The 14744-nt window shown below is 34.9% G+C and overlaps 2 protein-coding genes across 3 annotated transcripts in view; one reads left to right on the forward strand and one right to left on the reverse strand.

Moving 5' to 3' along the window:
- LOC142623825 (suppressor of RPS4-RLD 1) overlaps positions 1–7323 on the forward strand; it is a 36206-nt gene extending 28883 nt beyond the window's left edge. Inside the window, exons 17-24 of one of the 2 annotated variants that reach the window (XM_075797287.1) lie at positions 652–738; positions 810–909; positions 3542–3630; positions 3717–3755; positions 3892–3979; positions 5690–5787; positions 5882–6191; positions 6936–7323. In XM_075797287.1, the coding sequence (XP_075653402.1) occupies positions 652–738; positions 810–909; positions 3542–3630; positions 3717–3755; positions 3892–3979; positions 5690–5787; positions 5882–6170 (790 nt within the window). In that variant the 3' untranslated portion in view covers positions 6171–6191; positions 6936–7323. Of the gene's footprint in view, positions 1–651; positions 739–809; positions 910–3541; positions 3631–3716; positions 3756–3891; positions 3980–5689; positions 5788–5881; positions 6192–6821 lie in introns of both variants that reach the window. The other variant, XM_075797288.1, reaches the window with a different exon arrangement.
- Positions 7324–8735: 1412 nt separating this feature from the next.
- On the reverse strand, positions 8736–11612 carry LOC142626247 (uncharacterized). Its single transcript, XM_075800048.1, has one exon. It carries the CDS (start codon positions 10793–10795, stop codon positions 9080–9082), a length of 1716 nt encoding a protein of 571 aa, XP_075656163.1. The 5' UTR covers positions 10796–11612; the 3' UTR covers positions 8736–9079.
- Positions 11613–14744: the final 3132 nt, after the last annotated feature.

The raw sequence follows: 14744 nt of genomic DNA on the forward strand, positions 1-14744 counted from the left end.
AAATTATTATTGTAAAAAGAATTAAAGATGAAATTTATCTGTGTCCTTGAACAGCAATAGTTTGGTTCAGAACTATAGAGATATTTTACTGAAAAAAGGATCGTTGGTTGATTTGTTTCATGTGGGCTGGGCTATGGCCTATTTGGATTTAATATAGTCTAGTTGGGCTCAGTCACCAGAGTTTTTTGATTAGCACCCCAATTTAACCTAAATCATATGTGAAGGTCAGCGGACTCACATTAGATCTTTCTACTCACATTAGATCTTTCTAGCTCTTTTCTGACCATCCATACTCACTGTTGCTTAAATTGGATAGAAGTTGTTTTTTAGATGTGGGATATAAAATCCAGGTAGTATAACCTTTCTAGATCTTTCTTTCATTAACTTTTCTTTTTATGTAGGAATGATATATGGTGAATATTAAACTATGATATGTACAAGTACATTGTTAGTATGGATATTTGTATCATTATGTAAATATTACATATACTGATATGAACAACTCCATTTCTTATTAACTTGCACATTAGCTACCAGAGTTTAGTCAGTAATGTTTGGATGAATTTGATATTTTCTTATATTTTCTAGCTTTTTAGTCGAATGATTGAGAAACCTCAGCTGTTTACTTGTGTGGGATTTTCTGCAATTCAGTGAAGAGTTCAATTCTGGATTTGGGTCTCACACACCAATGATTCTCGGACAGGCAAAAGTTGTTCGCTACTACCCAAATTATGAAAGGTACATCTTAATCTGATTCTTTTATAGTAGAAAACTGTTTTACAGTTCTCATTATTTTGTTAATGCTTCAGAACTTTGGATGTCGCAAAGACTGTCATAAAGGATAAATTGTACGTATACAGCAAGGAAGATAAAAAAATTGATCTATCCAAAGATGGGAAATTGGAAGATGTGAGTTCTTTTACCATCCTTTTCAATCTATTTTTATATATCCACTGCCTTTTCACATTGCACAGGGACTTTATTTCTGTTATTTATAATTTTGCTAAGCTCCTTCTTTATGAAGTTTGTAAAAGGAGTATGTTACAAGTATCCATCCCATTAGCATGATTTGTAATTGCTAATTTTCACTGCATAGTTTGGGGATATGTCTCTTATATGGGCATTTTAAAATGTTATTATACAAGGATAATTTCTGCATGTCTTCTTGTTTTGCAACTGAATGCTGCAGTGGCCTAGATGATAGAGGCATCAAAATATGGATCAACATATATAGTGTCAAGGAAATTAATAAAGTATGTTATATAAATCTCAAAACTTTTACCCAGCTATTTTGAAACGCTACCATTTAAAAAATTGGAGTTTTTGGCATCTTCAAATTATATTAAAACTAGGCAAGAACCCGCATGTTGCAGTGGCAAGCATTTTTTATAAGAACTTACAACTCTCTGATATCCAAGATGAGAATCATTTTCAAATGAAAATGAATGTGGAACAAGTTGTATTTAGAAGGTAACCCCTGGTTAAGTTTGTTAGTTAAAAAAGACTTGAACAATATAGTGGGATGTTTGCTGATAAGAAATGTAAATTATAAGAATGACGAACTATACCTATTAATAGCATAGAGTCAAACAGCTTCTTTTTTTCTTTTTTCTTTTTTTTATTCAAATACTTTTTCCATTAACTGATATAAGGGTAAGTGAAAAGATCAATTGAAAACATCCATTCAACTGGACAATCAAATATTCCATAAAACTTTTTAAGTTCTCTTTGATCCGTACGACTAAACATTAACAGAGTTTAGTAAGCTATGATTGATTACAAACTGATCCAACTTGCAAACCAAAACCTGGTTGAAGCAAAGAATGCTGGGTGGACAAGGATTTTGAAGCTTTGAATCACATAGTATTGCCATTGGACTTGCAGGATCCTAGAAACGTACCTGTACCTAAAAAGGTCAGTTCAATTGTAAACAATCACACAACTCGCACAACTTGTAATAAGGCCCCCATTTCTAACAAAATTATAGGAAAATCAAGCTCCTTCAGTTTCATCCTATTCAGACTACTACTGCTTCATAAATGTTCCTAGTAAATTATTCCAAGGATGAATATAATAAATACACCCTTGACCCATGTGGAGAGAGCATTCTAATTCCTCTTTTAAGGAGTGCCTCACATGGTAGAAGCTCAGGGTATTGCAGATTAAATTCCTGCTTTGTGGGGAGATTCTTGGAAAGAGAAGCAATTAATTGTGTCTTATTAGTTATCTCTAGGGTAAGAAAATAATTGTCAATATGTAAAACTGAATTATGCATCTGGACAAAGAAAAAGGATGAGGAAATATGAATTCCATTCAAGCAGGTAAGGGCTTGGCTTGACCTTGTGTTCTCTACTGGTCGGGTCGGAGGCAAAGACTGGCAAAGTTCATCATTTAGTGGTGGGGTGTTCATAGAAAAGAAGGCGTCGCCCAACGAGTAGTAGATTTGGAGCTTGCTTGCATCTGATCTATAAGCCTATCGTACCTCCCTATCGTTTGCGCCCAACTGCCTTTCTATTGCACCTGCTGTTAACTCCTGTTCACTTTCCTTTCTGATAGTGCCTTACTCAGAAGTAATATACTGATTAGATTAAAGGGAGGAGATATCTTTCATAAAAGTCAACTTCCACCATGCCACAAGATTCTTTTGCAAAGCACTCTTTCGGATGTTTCCACACCTGCCCCTGCAAGCAAAGAGGTTTCAAGATACCAGGCGACCAAGTAAAAGTGAACAGCCTGAGGCTTGTCTTTGTTTCACTGAAAAAGGACTAAGGAAATTTAATTTCTGTAGTGGTGATGCTGGCGTCAGATGACCTGGTTTATATTTATTTATTTATATGCAAGATTGAAGATGCTATACGTGCAGATCCTCTTTTCTTTTTAAGATAGCAAGGAGGTAGGGTCTAACCGGAACTTTAATTTGTACGCATAATCCATTGGAGACCAAATAAACAGAATGCCATTGTCCATAGCTCGTTAGCAAATATACTCTCTCTTCTATTTGCCCTGGTTTTTGGCCTGCAATATATTTATTTGCAATGTGAATACTCTAAGATATTATTTGTAGCTACTTAATAAACTATATTATTTGTAGTTAATAAATTATGGCATATAGAGGTCGAGATGTACATAATTATAAAACAGTAATTACATGACATCGTGTGGAGACTATTTACCTCATGTGAGCTTTTTGGATTTTTCTCTTGTTTGAATCCATCATTACAGCTGACAGAATCCATCTTATCCATTCCTTTTTCTTTGTACAAGTAATCTTTAGTTACTTCCTGTATACTGTAATCTTTTTTTTCTGTTTAATGATATTTTTGCTTCTTTACTGATAAAAAAACCCATCTAGTCTGTATAGGCCCAGCAGTAAAGAAATAATTTAAACCAAACAAAAAGAAAATTCATTTATTTTTTATGAGACTATCGCTTTAAGAAATGCCTTTTGGGTTGGTCATATTTTGCTTCACACCCATTGGAGGACATATCTGCTTTCATATATTGAAAATTCAATCAACTAATGTTAATGTGAAAATGCCAGATTCTGGGTGCAAACTCCTGCTCTGATCTTTACAGAGTTGTTGGTGAGGACTTCTGGTTGGCTACTTGGTGTAATAGTGCTTTTGAGGGGTAATTATGCATACAAATTAAGTTTTATGTCCTGCATTCGATATTTCTAGTCATTCCTAGTTTTTAATTGATTATTGTTATTGCAGGAAACGGCTTGAAGGAACAAGGATTACCCTAGTGAAAATGTAAATTATAGTTTTCTTGTTTCTTGGCTTGCAATTATTCCTTTCCTTGTTTCCTTTTCCTTTGTTCATTTTCATTTTCTTTTTTCTCATTATAATAACTTTCTTTTTCATTTAAACCATCCAATGATTCCTCTAGGGAACGCGGATTTGACTTTGCCATCAGAACACCCTGCACGCCTTCTAGATGGGATGAATTTGAAACAGAAATGACAATTGCATGGGAAGTATGTTACTCTAGACCTCAAATATATCTACATATACATGCACACACATATTTGTGCTAGACCTCAAGCATTAACAAATAGCTTTGCTTTCTACATCTAGCCATAGACTGTCCATTACTTAATGTTTAAAGTTTAATCAGCTAAAACAATTCCTGCTTGTTTATCTTGCTCACTTATGATTGTATTCAAGCAATTCAAGATACATGATTTCATGATGCTGACAAGTTTTTTAGTTACTGAGTGACTATTGATATTAAAGGTAAAGAGTAAGGCATATACATGATTTTTTGTGGGGATTTATACCTCTATATGTATTATCAGATTATAAGTCTCAGATCTATTGAATTTAATTGGTGAATCCAAGTGCACTACTTAAAAGTTAAGTAGGTGATTAGGTCTTACTTAATTTGTGAAGCAAAGTGCACCACTTCAGGCTTTTCCTAGTTATTCTTCCGACACAAGGCCTTACTCAGGATATTTACTTTCATCCCCTACTGGCCAGTTTTCTCAATTTCGGGTGCTGTTCTCTGCAGTGTTGCAACTCTTTACAGCTCTACAATACTTGTAAAGTTCTTCCTGTTTAATCTGCGTCATGACACTAACCAGACGGCTTAGTTATTCTTATAATGTTGCTTTCTAATACGTGGTTGGAAAAGGACAGAGACTACTGACCCAACTAAACCTAGAGTAAATTTCTTCGTAAATTATAATCAAGGAAAATTAGGGATTGTTTCCAGTGTTATTGTAAGGGTGCCTAGGCATGCTTTAAGCCTGAAGCCAGTGAGACCGACGTGTGGCACATCCCAAGCGAGGCCAAGTAACTTATAGTATTTTTTTTCCATCAATTATAACTAAGCAGCAGTAGTTATCTATCCTGGTTAGTAGTATTAAAAGCACTGTGAAGGCATGCTGTTTAGCACGGCGAAACTCACATGGTGTGTAGAGTCCCTCTTGAAAAGCACCTTCTATAAATCACAGCATAAGCACAATGGTGTGCATTTTTCCTAAGCTTGTATAGTCAGTGTCTCTTATTTACTTTGTTCTGATGACCTTTTCAAATGCAGTTTGACCATATATTTATAGTTCATCAAATATTTTCAAATTGGAATTTTTATAGCTTTTAGTGTATCAAAGCATTTTTTATTTTAAACACATTTGATGAAGCTATGTGCTTGAGTGGTTGAATTAAATTTTGTGTATGTTAGGATTTTTTTTTTTTATCTGCATCATTCATATAATAAATTTGCAACATTATTAATTTTCATCACAACAGCATTTTTTTTCCATTTCTCCAACATGCACTGCACTTACACTCATCTTAGGGTTTTCCACTTTGTACTTGAGCTTTCTGAGGCTGTAGCAGCCTCTAACAATGTTGATCCCAGCACCTTGTCTTGTCTTAAGCTGCTTAATCAAGATTGTAGGACTTGATCCACATTTCTTTCATGTGGGCCTGCTCGATGCAACTGGACCACTATGCCAGTGGCAACCATCTCTTTATTCATGCTAACTCTTGGGAGCTTCTCCTTTGTCCTCATTCTGCATAAAATATTGAAGTCTTTATTCTCATTTCTATTTTGCAAACTTAATAGTAAATTGGCTTCCTCTGTGATGCTATTGTGCAGCCCATAGTGATTTGGAATCTGTATATTGTTTTTCATCTATTCTGAATCAACTTAACATTTGCATATGCTGACTTTGAAATGGCAGGCTATATGCAGTGCTTATTGTGGTGAGGCTTATGGGTCCACTGATATCAGTGTGCTTGAAAACGTGAGAGATGCAATCTTAAGGATGACATATTACTGGTATAATAAGTGCTTTTCAGTGAATGGAAATGGTCTGTTTGTCATTCAGACAATTTATGTTATTTGTCAATAAACCTGGAATGCTTTTCTTTAGGTACAATTTTATGCCGCTGTCAAGGGGATCTGCTGTTGTCGGGTTTGTAGTTATGCTTGGATTGCTTCTCGCTGCTAACATGGAGTTTATAGGAAACATACCACAAGGTGTACAGGTGGATTGGGACGCCATTCTAAACTTCGATCCAAACTCCTTTGTGGATTCTGTGAAGAGTTGGTTGAATCCATCTCTCAAGGCAACAACATCCTGGAAAAATTACCCAGATGTGGCATCAACTCTTGCGACAACGGGATCAGTTGTGTCTGCTTTGAGCTCTTATGATGATTGATGTCCTTTAAATCTTGAAGAGGTGAGTCACTGCTGTATTCTGTATAATAAATGTGGCATGGGCATGAAATTTGAGCTCCTTTAAATTTGAAAAGAGGGGAGTTAACTGTATTATTTTTGTCCGATGTGGCATGGGCAAAGATGGGCCCTTTTTTGTGGGGGTTGGGGGGGGGTGTGTGGATGGAGGAGGGGGGATAAGTAAAGATATCCTTATTGGTAAGAGGAGAAAAACTCAAATACACAGGAAGTGTATCAAGATGCTCCTAAAAAGTTACAATCTAATATTCAACATATCTAAAATTTTTGAAAGAGACGCAGAAATGACAGCCTAGGGCAGACATCCAATCATAAAAAGATCTCCACTTTTGCATTTCTTCCATGGCATTTTGAAATCCAGTTTGTCTTCTAAAATGTTGTAAGAGAACATACTTGTCAAAAAACAAATAAATGCTGTGAGAGAACATAAAAGGAATTGTTGCAGAAGGTTGAAAATATTAAAGAAATTATGATGAAATTGTATATAGTTTTGTCTCCTTCACCCCACCCATGGCGCCACAGCTATATATTACTGTACTATTGAATATCTGAATTAGTTGAATTTACTCTTGTATGTAGGCAAGAAAAAATGATTGAAATATTATTGACTATACAGGACTGCAGTATAATGTAACGTAGTGATCTCTTGTGGGGCTATATGAATGAATACGATTCTCACTTTTCATAGTCTTGCGTCACTTTTCATAGTCTTGCGTGTATTTTGATGCAGCAAAACAGTACAAGGAAAAAGCTATTCGTTTTAGGCAGTTAATGTTGCCTGTAGTGGATGGCTCCATACTACCTGGGCCTGTGGATGAGAATTCTGGTAAATTTGAGGCGTTATATCTCCAAATTCACACCGGCTTGTAGCATTGTAAACATGTGTGTGTTATACATTAATTTGCTGTACAGCATTCTTAAATAATTTAATAGCAAGATCCATTTCACAAGGGATAATTTTATCTTATGTTTGTGTGTAGATTTTTCTAGCCTGTTTAGAAGCTGTATGCAATCAGAAAGTGTGATTATTGATTTTTTTTACACCCGTGGTTGGATTTTAGTTTGAACTTTGAACAATCTATTCGACAGGTAAGGGCTATTATTAATCTCTTTTATTATGGATTTTTGGTTGTGTACTGTTTCATGGTGGTTGTGGTGTTATTTGAAGTAATTTCCCAGTGATTATTTCAAGCTTGTTCGTGAGTTGAGCTGTAAAGCCAATTCATGTGCAGACTAAATAAACTTTTGTAAAGAGTGGTTCGACATTTTCAACTTTGATGTCATGAACCAATCATATATGGTTATGCCAAGCACCCAGAGTTATGCTATCCACCTAATTAAATTATCTTATAAAAATATAGTACTTCGTTAGATAATGCTGAATCCATATCCATACAATTATTCATTTATTTTTGTCTTACGTAAGAGCACAATTAGTGCGTTAGGTAGGATGCGAAATGTAGATCAAATCTAATTTGCGTATTAAGAAAGAATCTCTTGGAGGATAATAGTTGGTTATTAGATAAATGGTCATAATCTAAAAAGTCGTCCATGTATTAATTGAGAAGCTAATTAAACGGTGAATCGGTGAGGTTGGTAATCACTGGGATCAAGTTGGTCAATGTTTAGGTTAATCGTTTCGTTACCTAAGAAGTTCAAGGCTTCAAGAGCGCCAGCCACAATTCACTGAAGACAGCCCAACTTAAGGAGAGAGTTTATTGTCAGAATGTGCCCAATCAAATTGACAGAAAATTTCTCCTGTAACAGATCAAATCACTCATAACAATCCAATGAATAAATCCTAGGTGAGAAGTTGGTGTGATGAACTTAAGTATCTAGAACAACCAATATCAAACACAAAAATCTCCCAAGGATTTAAAATACAAGATAAAGATTCAAAACATAAAATTTCCAAGGATTCGAGCATATAGATCGAAACTTAAGATCTAAATATCAAAATCCACAACAAATCAAACCTAATTAATGTTTAGAGTTGTGTAACTCACCTTCGATCAACCCACCTTCGAAGTTCAATCAATCACTTGAGATATACTTGTGAGTACTGTGGTGTCGAAAACTGGAGTTTGAGGAGGCAAAATGAAAGAGGCGAGGCCAAAGGTTTTTTTTTTTTTTTTGGGGGGGGGGGGGGGGGGTGGATTTTGGGTTGAAGAAAATGATCTGATTGATAGGGGGGTTTTTGTATTTTATATATAGGAAAATTATTAGTTTATACTGTACTATCAGTGTAACATTTATATGGTAGATAAAGCAAATGTATATTATTTTTATGCAAATGTTTATAATGTTGTACACATTTGTTTAGACTATCATGTAAATGTAAATCTTATATGAACAGTACAATATAAACCAATAATTATCTTTATATATACACACAAAAGGTAAATTCGGATGCATTAGCCAACGATTGAAAAGGGAGCAATGCCGACCACTAGATTGTGTGCCGTTGAGCTAAAAAAAAAAATCTCATCCATCTCCTGTTAAACCAAAGGTTCTTTACAATGGTGGGCATATTTGGAGAAAGAAATATATAAAAATAAATTTATTATTAAAAAAAATGCCCTCGAAAAGTTATAAAAAAAATCTCCAGGGAAAAAAGATCACAAGGTGTGCACTCACGAGATTTTAACTTTTTGTACCAAATTTATAATCATCGATCAAATTTAACCCAACCAAGAACAAGTCAGATCCCGCATTAATAAAAAGGCAAAAACCTCACTATGTTAAAGACGAAAAAATCTTGTATACCTACCAAGACCACCCTATGCTATGCCTCTTCATTTTCATAATCTTTATCAAGTGCTCAACTTGATGCTGGTCGTTGGATTCTTCTATTTTTATCTTCAACCTGTGTACCTAGACTTCATTCTTTTCCCTCCCTAACTTTGCAGAAGCAAAAATCCACGTGGCATTCATCTGCTTATTAATCATACGTGACGCATAGTACGGGATCTTTGTACCCTTGGACTTCTCAGACTTCAACCAGTCACTGACAAACGCTAAGCAGTCCATCAAGCTCTCTTTAGCTAACCCTTTCATGTCGTAAGCTTGTGATCTCCTCCACAGGCTCTTACCATGAGGACTCGCCGCATTGGATAGACAAAGAGCTCGAGTTGCGTCACTAATGGCGGCTTCTGTGTTCCTCAGCAGCAAATTGCATTGAGCTCTATTGCTGTACAGAACAAGTCTCTCTTTTTTCATTTTTAATGGGCATAAACTCAAAGCCTCCGAGTACTTCATCACAGCCTCTTCAATGTCCTCAGACCAAAACATCAAATTTCCATTCTTTTTAAGCTTTCCCACCAAGAGTTTTCTCTCTCTAACTTCTTGTTTCGGCATTAGCTTCTCTCTCTTTTTCCTTTCAACCTTCAACTCCCATGTTTCTCCTAATGCTTTCTCAGCTCTTTTGCTCTTCAACTTCAAATTACCATACTTGATTTTGTGGTAATCTTGTAAGAGTGCCTGCGTGATTGTGTCTCCTACGTTTGAACTTCCTCCAAAGCTTCCAAGTTCAACCAAATCAACAAGAATTGGAGCTACAATATCGATAACTTTATATCTTGTATCTGGGTCTTTAAGAATTAGCAAAAGAGAATCAATAGCCGTGTACTGCCAGTCATCCGAGGATCTTGAAAGATTGCAAAGAAACTCTATGATTTCCTTCAAATCTGCTACGCTTCTTTTACCACTTTCTGTCTGACACAGAGTTCTTATGAGTCCTACTCCAGCAGGCGTGGTTCGATTTGCTAAACCACCCCACATTCCACACAAATCTTTTAAGAATTCCTTCTTGCAGATTAAACTGAGAGATCTTTCTTTGCATGCAAAGCAGTTGAGGAGATAGAGAGACCAACACTGAAGATGGCTAGCCCATTCCTCTGCCTTTCTGTTCTCAATCTCCAACCCTCCAAGCCCTCTAGTCAGCAGGTCACAGTGGTACTTCAACTTCTTTGAATCCTTCACAGCAATGAACTTATCATAGACTTCGTCGAGGCATGTAGAGGCTATCTTCATGGCTAATTGTATGATCTCCACTTCATGCACAGCAATGGCTTCAAAAGTTGAGTCATGGTTGGCCAAGTGACCAAGTGCTCTAACTGCAACTCTTTGCTCGACCCAACTAATCTTACCTCTCAAAAGCTCCATTAACGGAAAAATTACGCCTGATTTTGTTGCTTTTTCTGCAAATTGAGACTTGTTCATAGTATAGGATCCGATGATATGGGCTGCATAGTATGGGATATAGATGTTCTGGTCCTTGAGAAGCCAAGCTTGGTCATTGATGCCTTTGCGGATTAGTTTTGCCATGCACTCAAAGATGCCAAGAGATGGGAATTCTGGGTCGTCAGGTTGAGTCATGGCTATGTTCCAGAGTCCACTTAAGACTAGAACATGTTCTTGGTCGTCATTGAGAGGCGTTTCTTTGAAGCATTTGGAAATTTTAACTCTTCTGAGTGATGGGTCTGGCTCATTCATCATAGTGCAGAAGAAACAAGAAAGGATGGTGCAGGTTGTCTCAGTGGGTAGTTTGCTAGTTTTGGTGGTTGTGTTGTGTTGGTGTTCGAACTCCATGGCTATGAGCAAGAAAGTTGGGAGACTTAGGAGGGTGTTTTGGGATAAACAATGGGAAAATATCAAAGAAAATTAGTTAGGTAAACTTCTGGTGGTGCAGTTGTAACATCGGTTGGGCATAACAAGAAGACTATAAATTTATAAAAGCAAAAAAGTGAGGAAGAGAGTGAACTATACGCTAGGAAAGAAAAAGAACTAGACTGTCCGATAACTGGACCACATCATTGCATTAAACATCAGATCTACAGTTATTGATAGTTTGATAGTCAAAACATTTCAATACTCCAAGCATTCTTACCGTAAAAGCTAAATGATGGTGAGGATCATTGACACCAGTTGCATCAACTCGAATCACTGCCCTGACCAGAGTAAATGTGTTTCTGTCTGCACCAAATCACATTACACAATGTGGCTCTCAAGTGATTTTGCAAAAAGAAATTCAAGTATCTTATCTCTGTTATGCTTCTGCAACGAAGTGTGCAAAAGCACTCTTAGTGTTATTATGCCATGGCGTGCTATGGTTGGTTGCACAAAGAACAAAATAATCACTAATTATCAGTTGAGCTCCAAGTCCTGACTAAAAACGGGTGATGGCCCACAATTCCATTTCGGGACTATGCAGTATATAGGAGTATAATGACCAGTTAATTTCAAATGAAAGATTCAAAGTATAGCTATCAAAAGTAAGAAATTTTTTAACTCGTCCCCAAAAAAAAAAAAAAAAATTGGAATTTCAGTTGATTCAAGCAAGTCATGATTACCCCATCTTGCTCCCTTAGAAATCAAGGTGAACGGCTTTGGTCCCCTCCATAACAAAGCCTATCTATGGCCTGTGCATCCCAAACAATCAATTAAGAATTTGAGATGAACACGAATCCTCAACTCGAATGCTACTCAGTTTCCATCTCCAAAAGCCAAGAGAACCGGTTAGATATACAAGCAAGTACAACTTTGTGGGTCTCAAGAAAATGCGGCTGCCACATACTATGAGAAAAGTATGTTGTAATTATGTTTTTTAGTATGCTAACTTGGTTGAATAATGAGACTAGTGTTGGAGAATGCTTTTCGCCTCTACTACTAGACTAGTATCAAGAACCAGGATCTATGGTTGTTTAGTTCATATCTTGCCATTTGTCCCTAGCATTTTTCAAAAATTATGATGCACGTCTTTGGTGTATGGCGTGCGCTAGATAGACTTTTAGGCACATGATCTTGGAGCTTGGCAACTCAGTATGATGTAGAAACATCTTTATTTGGTATATAGCTTTCCAAAAGAAGGAACTCTATGTAATACATCCAAAGAGAATTTTTCCCTTGAAAGAGAAGGGGACCTTTCGGAGGCCTAATGCAAAATCTTCAAATAGTATCTTTATGTTTTCACTTAAATGATATTTAACTAGTATTTTATATAATAATAATTTTTTTGAAAAAATCCATTCTTTTCACTTTTTAATATGATTTTTTTTTTGAGAAAATGCTAAAATTATAACAAATTTTATAACAAACTGATGTTGTAACGAATGTGACCAGTGACATGAGGTTTACAAAAATGCTAGAGATATTATAAAATTTACAACATGAGAATTACAAAGATATATCACCTATCACAAAAATTCATTCAAAAATGCATTTAATAGTTTGTTGAAATCCACTTATCATATTTATTGTCACATCAAATTATAAAAGTTATGTAAACCACCGTGCACGCTTGGCACAGTGGTCACTCCACAAGTATAAGTGTTTGTGGGCCGTAGAGAGCAAGAATCGGGATTCAAATTTCTAAGAGCGAGACTCACATACAAGTATAAGTGTTTGCCCCCAATTTTGGGGCCTTTCTTTAGTAGTGGGGCCCTAGGCAATGACCTAATGGGCCTATGCCTAGGGCCGGCCCTAAAGAGAACCATAAATGAGATTCAATAAGAAATAATCTCAATACTAGCAAAGTGAGATGGTAATTCTGTTATAGAAATTAAGTTTGACATGAATGGTTAGGCCCTACGCCCAGGGATCTTGTTTGTGGGCCCAAACTTGTGGACTCACCAGAGTTTTGAATTTTTTTTATTTAATGTGATAAGGGCTGTACAAGCTATTTATTATTAGATATAACAACTTTTGAAATTTCTTTCCAAAAAAAAAACTTTTGAAATTAATATATTTTCAAAATTCAAAATCTCTATATTAATCATCTTTTACAAACTTCCCCTATATAACAACTAATTTTACAACTAAACATATAAACATAAATAATTATTTCATTATAATAATTTTTACTTCCAATAATAAAGATTACTATTCCTACTAGAATTTATATCCATTGTACTAAATGTTCCCTAATAAGTAGTATAGGTATTATTTGAAAAAATAGTCTCAAACTAATTTATTGGTTTCATTTGCCATTTTTTTCCTGCTTTGGTCGAAAATAGGTATGCATTCAAAGTTTTGGGGACCATTGTTTATCTAATGAGCTCTGTTTATCAAGGACTCTAATTTTTGCATTTTTAAGTATTAACATCTTCATTTTTTTTATGAGAGAGTTTCAACTTATGACGTCTGCTCCTGATAATAACTCTCTATCATCAGACCAAAACACCGATTGGTTTTTGGTGTTGAGCTTTGTTTAATTGCATCAAATACTTTAATTTCTGTATTTTTAAGCATTAATATCTTCTTCATTTTTTTTATGAGATAGTTTCAACCTATGATGTCTGCTCCTGATGACAACTCTCTATTATTAGACCTCTCTATCATCAAACCAAAACACTAATCAGTTTTTAGTATAGGTGGGGATTGAACCCCAGTTTTCGAATTTAACTATCGGAGACTTTACCAATTAAGTTAACTGGAACCCACTGATCTTCTTCATTTGAAATGGAGTTATTTCAAGACAAAGTTTAATTATAAAATTAGTTATAATCTAAAGCTACAACCTTACTCAATCTCTTTTTATTGAAGGTGAATTTTGACAAATCCATCATAGGATTACATTTTCTTTTTATATCCTCTATGCTTGCAAAAAAATTTTAAAAAATAAAGATCAATAGTTATGTCATCAATAAATTTTTTAAATTGCAAGTTTTTGTAGTTTAAAATTACGCATGAAATATAATTTTATAAATCATATAATAAATAATATTCGATTGACACAAATTTGATGTGTATTAAGAGCGTAAAGAATATGCAATCCAACGGTTACATTTTTTAAATATGTAACAATGTTAATGATATTGAATAAGGTTGTAACCTTAAGTTACAACCAATTTTGTAACTAAATTTTGTCATTTATTTCATGGTTTAGATTAAATATCACAAATCCAAAGATATATGTAATACCACGTCAATTAAAATTTTTAAACAACTTGACACTCTCTATATACGTCAAATTCAAGAAATAATTTATTGAGTGTAAAATAAACTATCTCCATTATCCTATTCCTTATTTTAGGCCTCACTTTCTTTACTTTTTGAACTTCTTATTTATGTACTAAGATTAATTAAGACAGGTACATCATGAATTTTCTCCCAATCAAAAGAATAATTGTGTGACCTTCCTCCAAAAAAAAAGAAAAAAAGAAGAAGAAGAATAATTGTGTTTGTGTATTCATAGAGACCCCTATCTCGTTAAGAGAATTACCTCTGCCAAGTGCCAAGGAGTTTATTTTTATCATTTTTTAATGGAATTTTCAAAATTTTAGAGTTTAGGATTTTATTTTCTTGATTTTAGGTGTTTTTAAGGACAAACTCATGTCATTGGACTTGTCAATATGTTTCTTTCTAATCCTAGAAAGGAATATTGGGAAGTCATGAAATGGATTCTCAAATATCTCAGTGGTACTTTCTAGAGTGTGTTTATGTTTTGGCAATGGTAATTATGTGCTTGATGGGTTCACATATGCAAATATGACTGGTAATGTTGGTTCTAGAAATTCTAATTTAGGGAACATTTTTTTTT

This window comes from Castanea sativa, chromosome 2 (assembly GCF_040712315.1).
Source record: "Castanea sativa cultivar Marrone di Chiusa Pesio chromosome 2, ASM4071231v1".
NCBI lineage: Eukaryota > Viridiplantae > Streptophyta > Magnoliopsida > Fagales > Fagaceae > Castanea > Castanea sativa.

Excerpts from the sequence above, each read along its gene's own strand:
- LOC142626247 (XM_075800048.1), bottom strand. The coding sequence starts at position 10,795 with ATGGAGTTCGAACACCAACACAACACAACCACCAAAACTAGCAAACTA.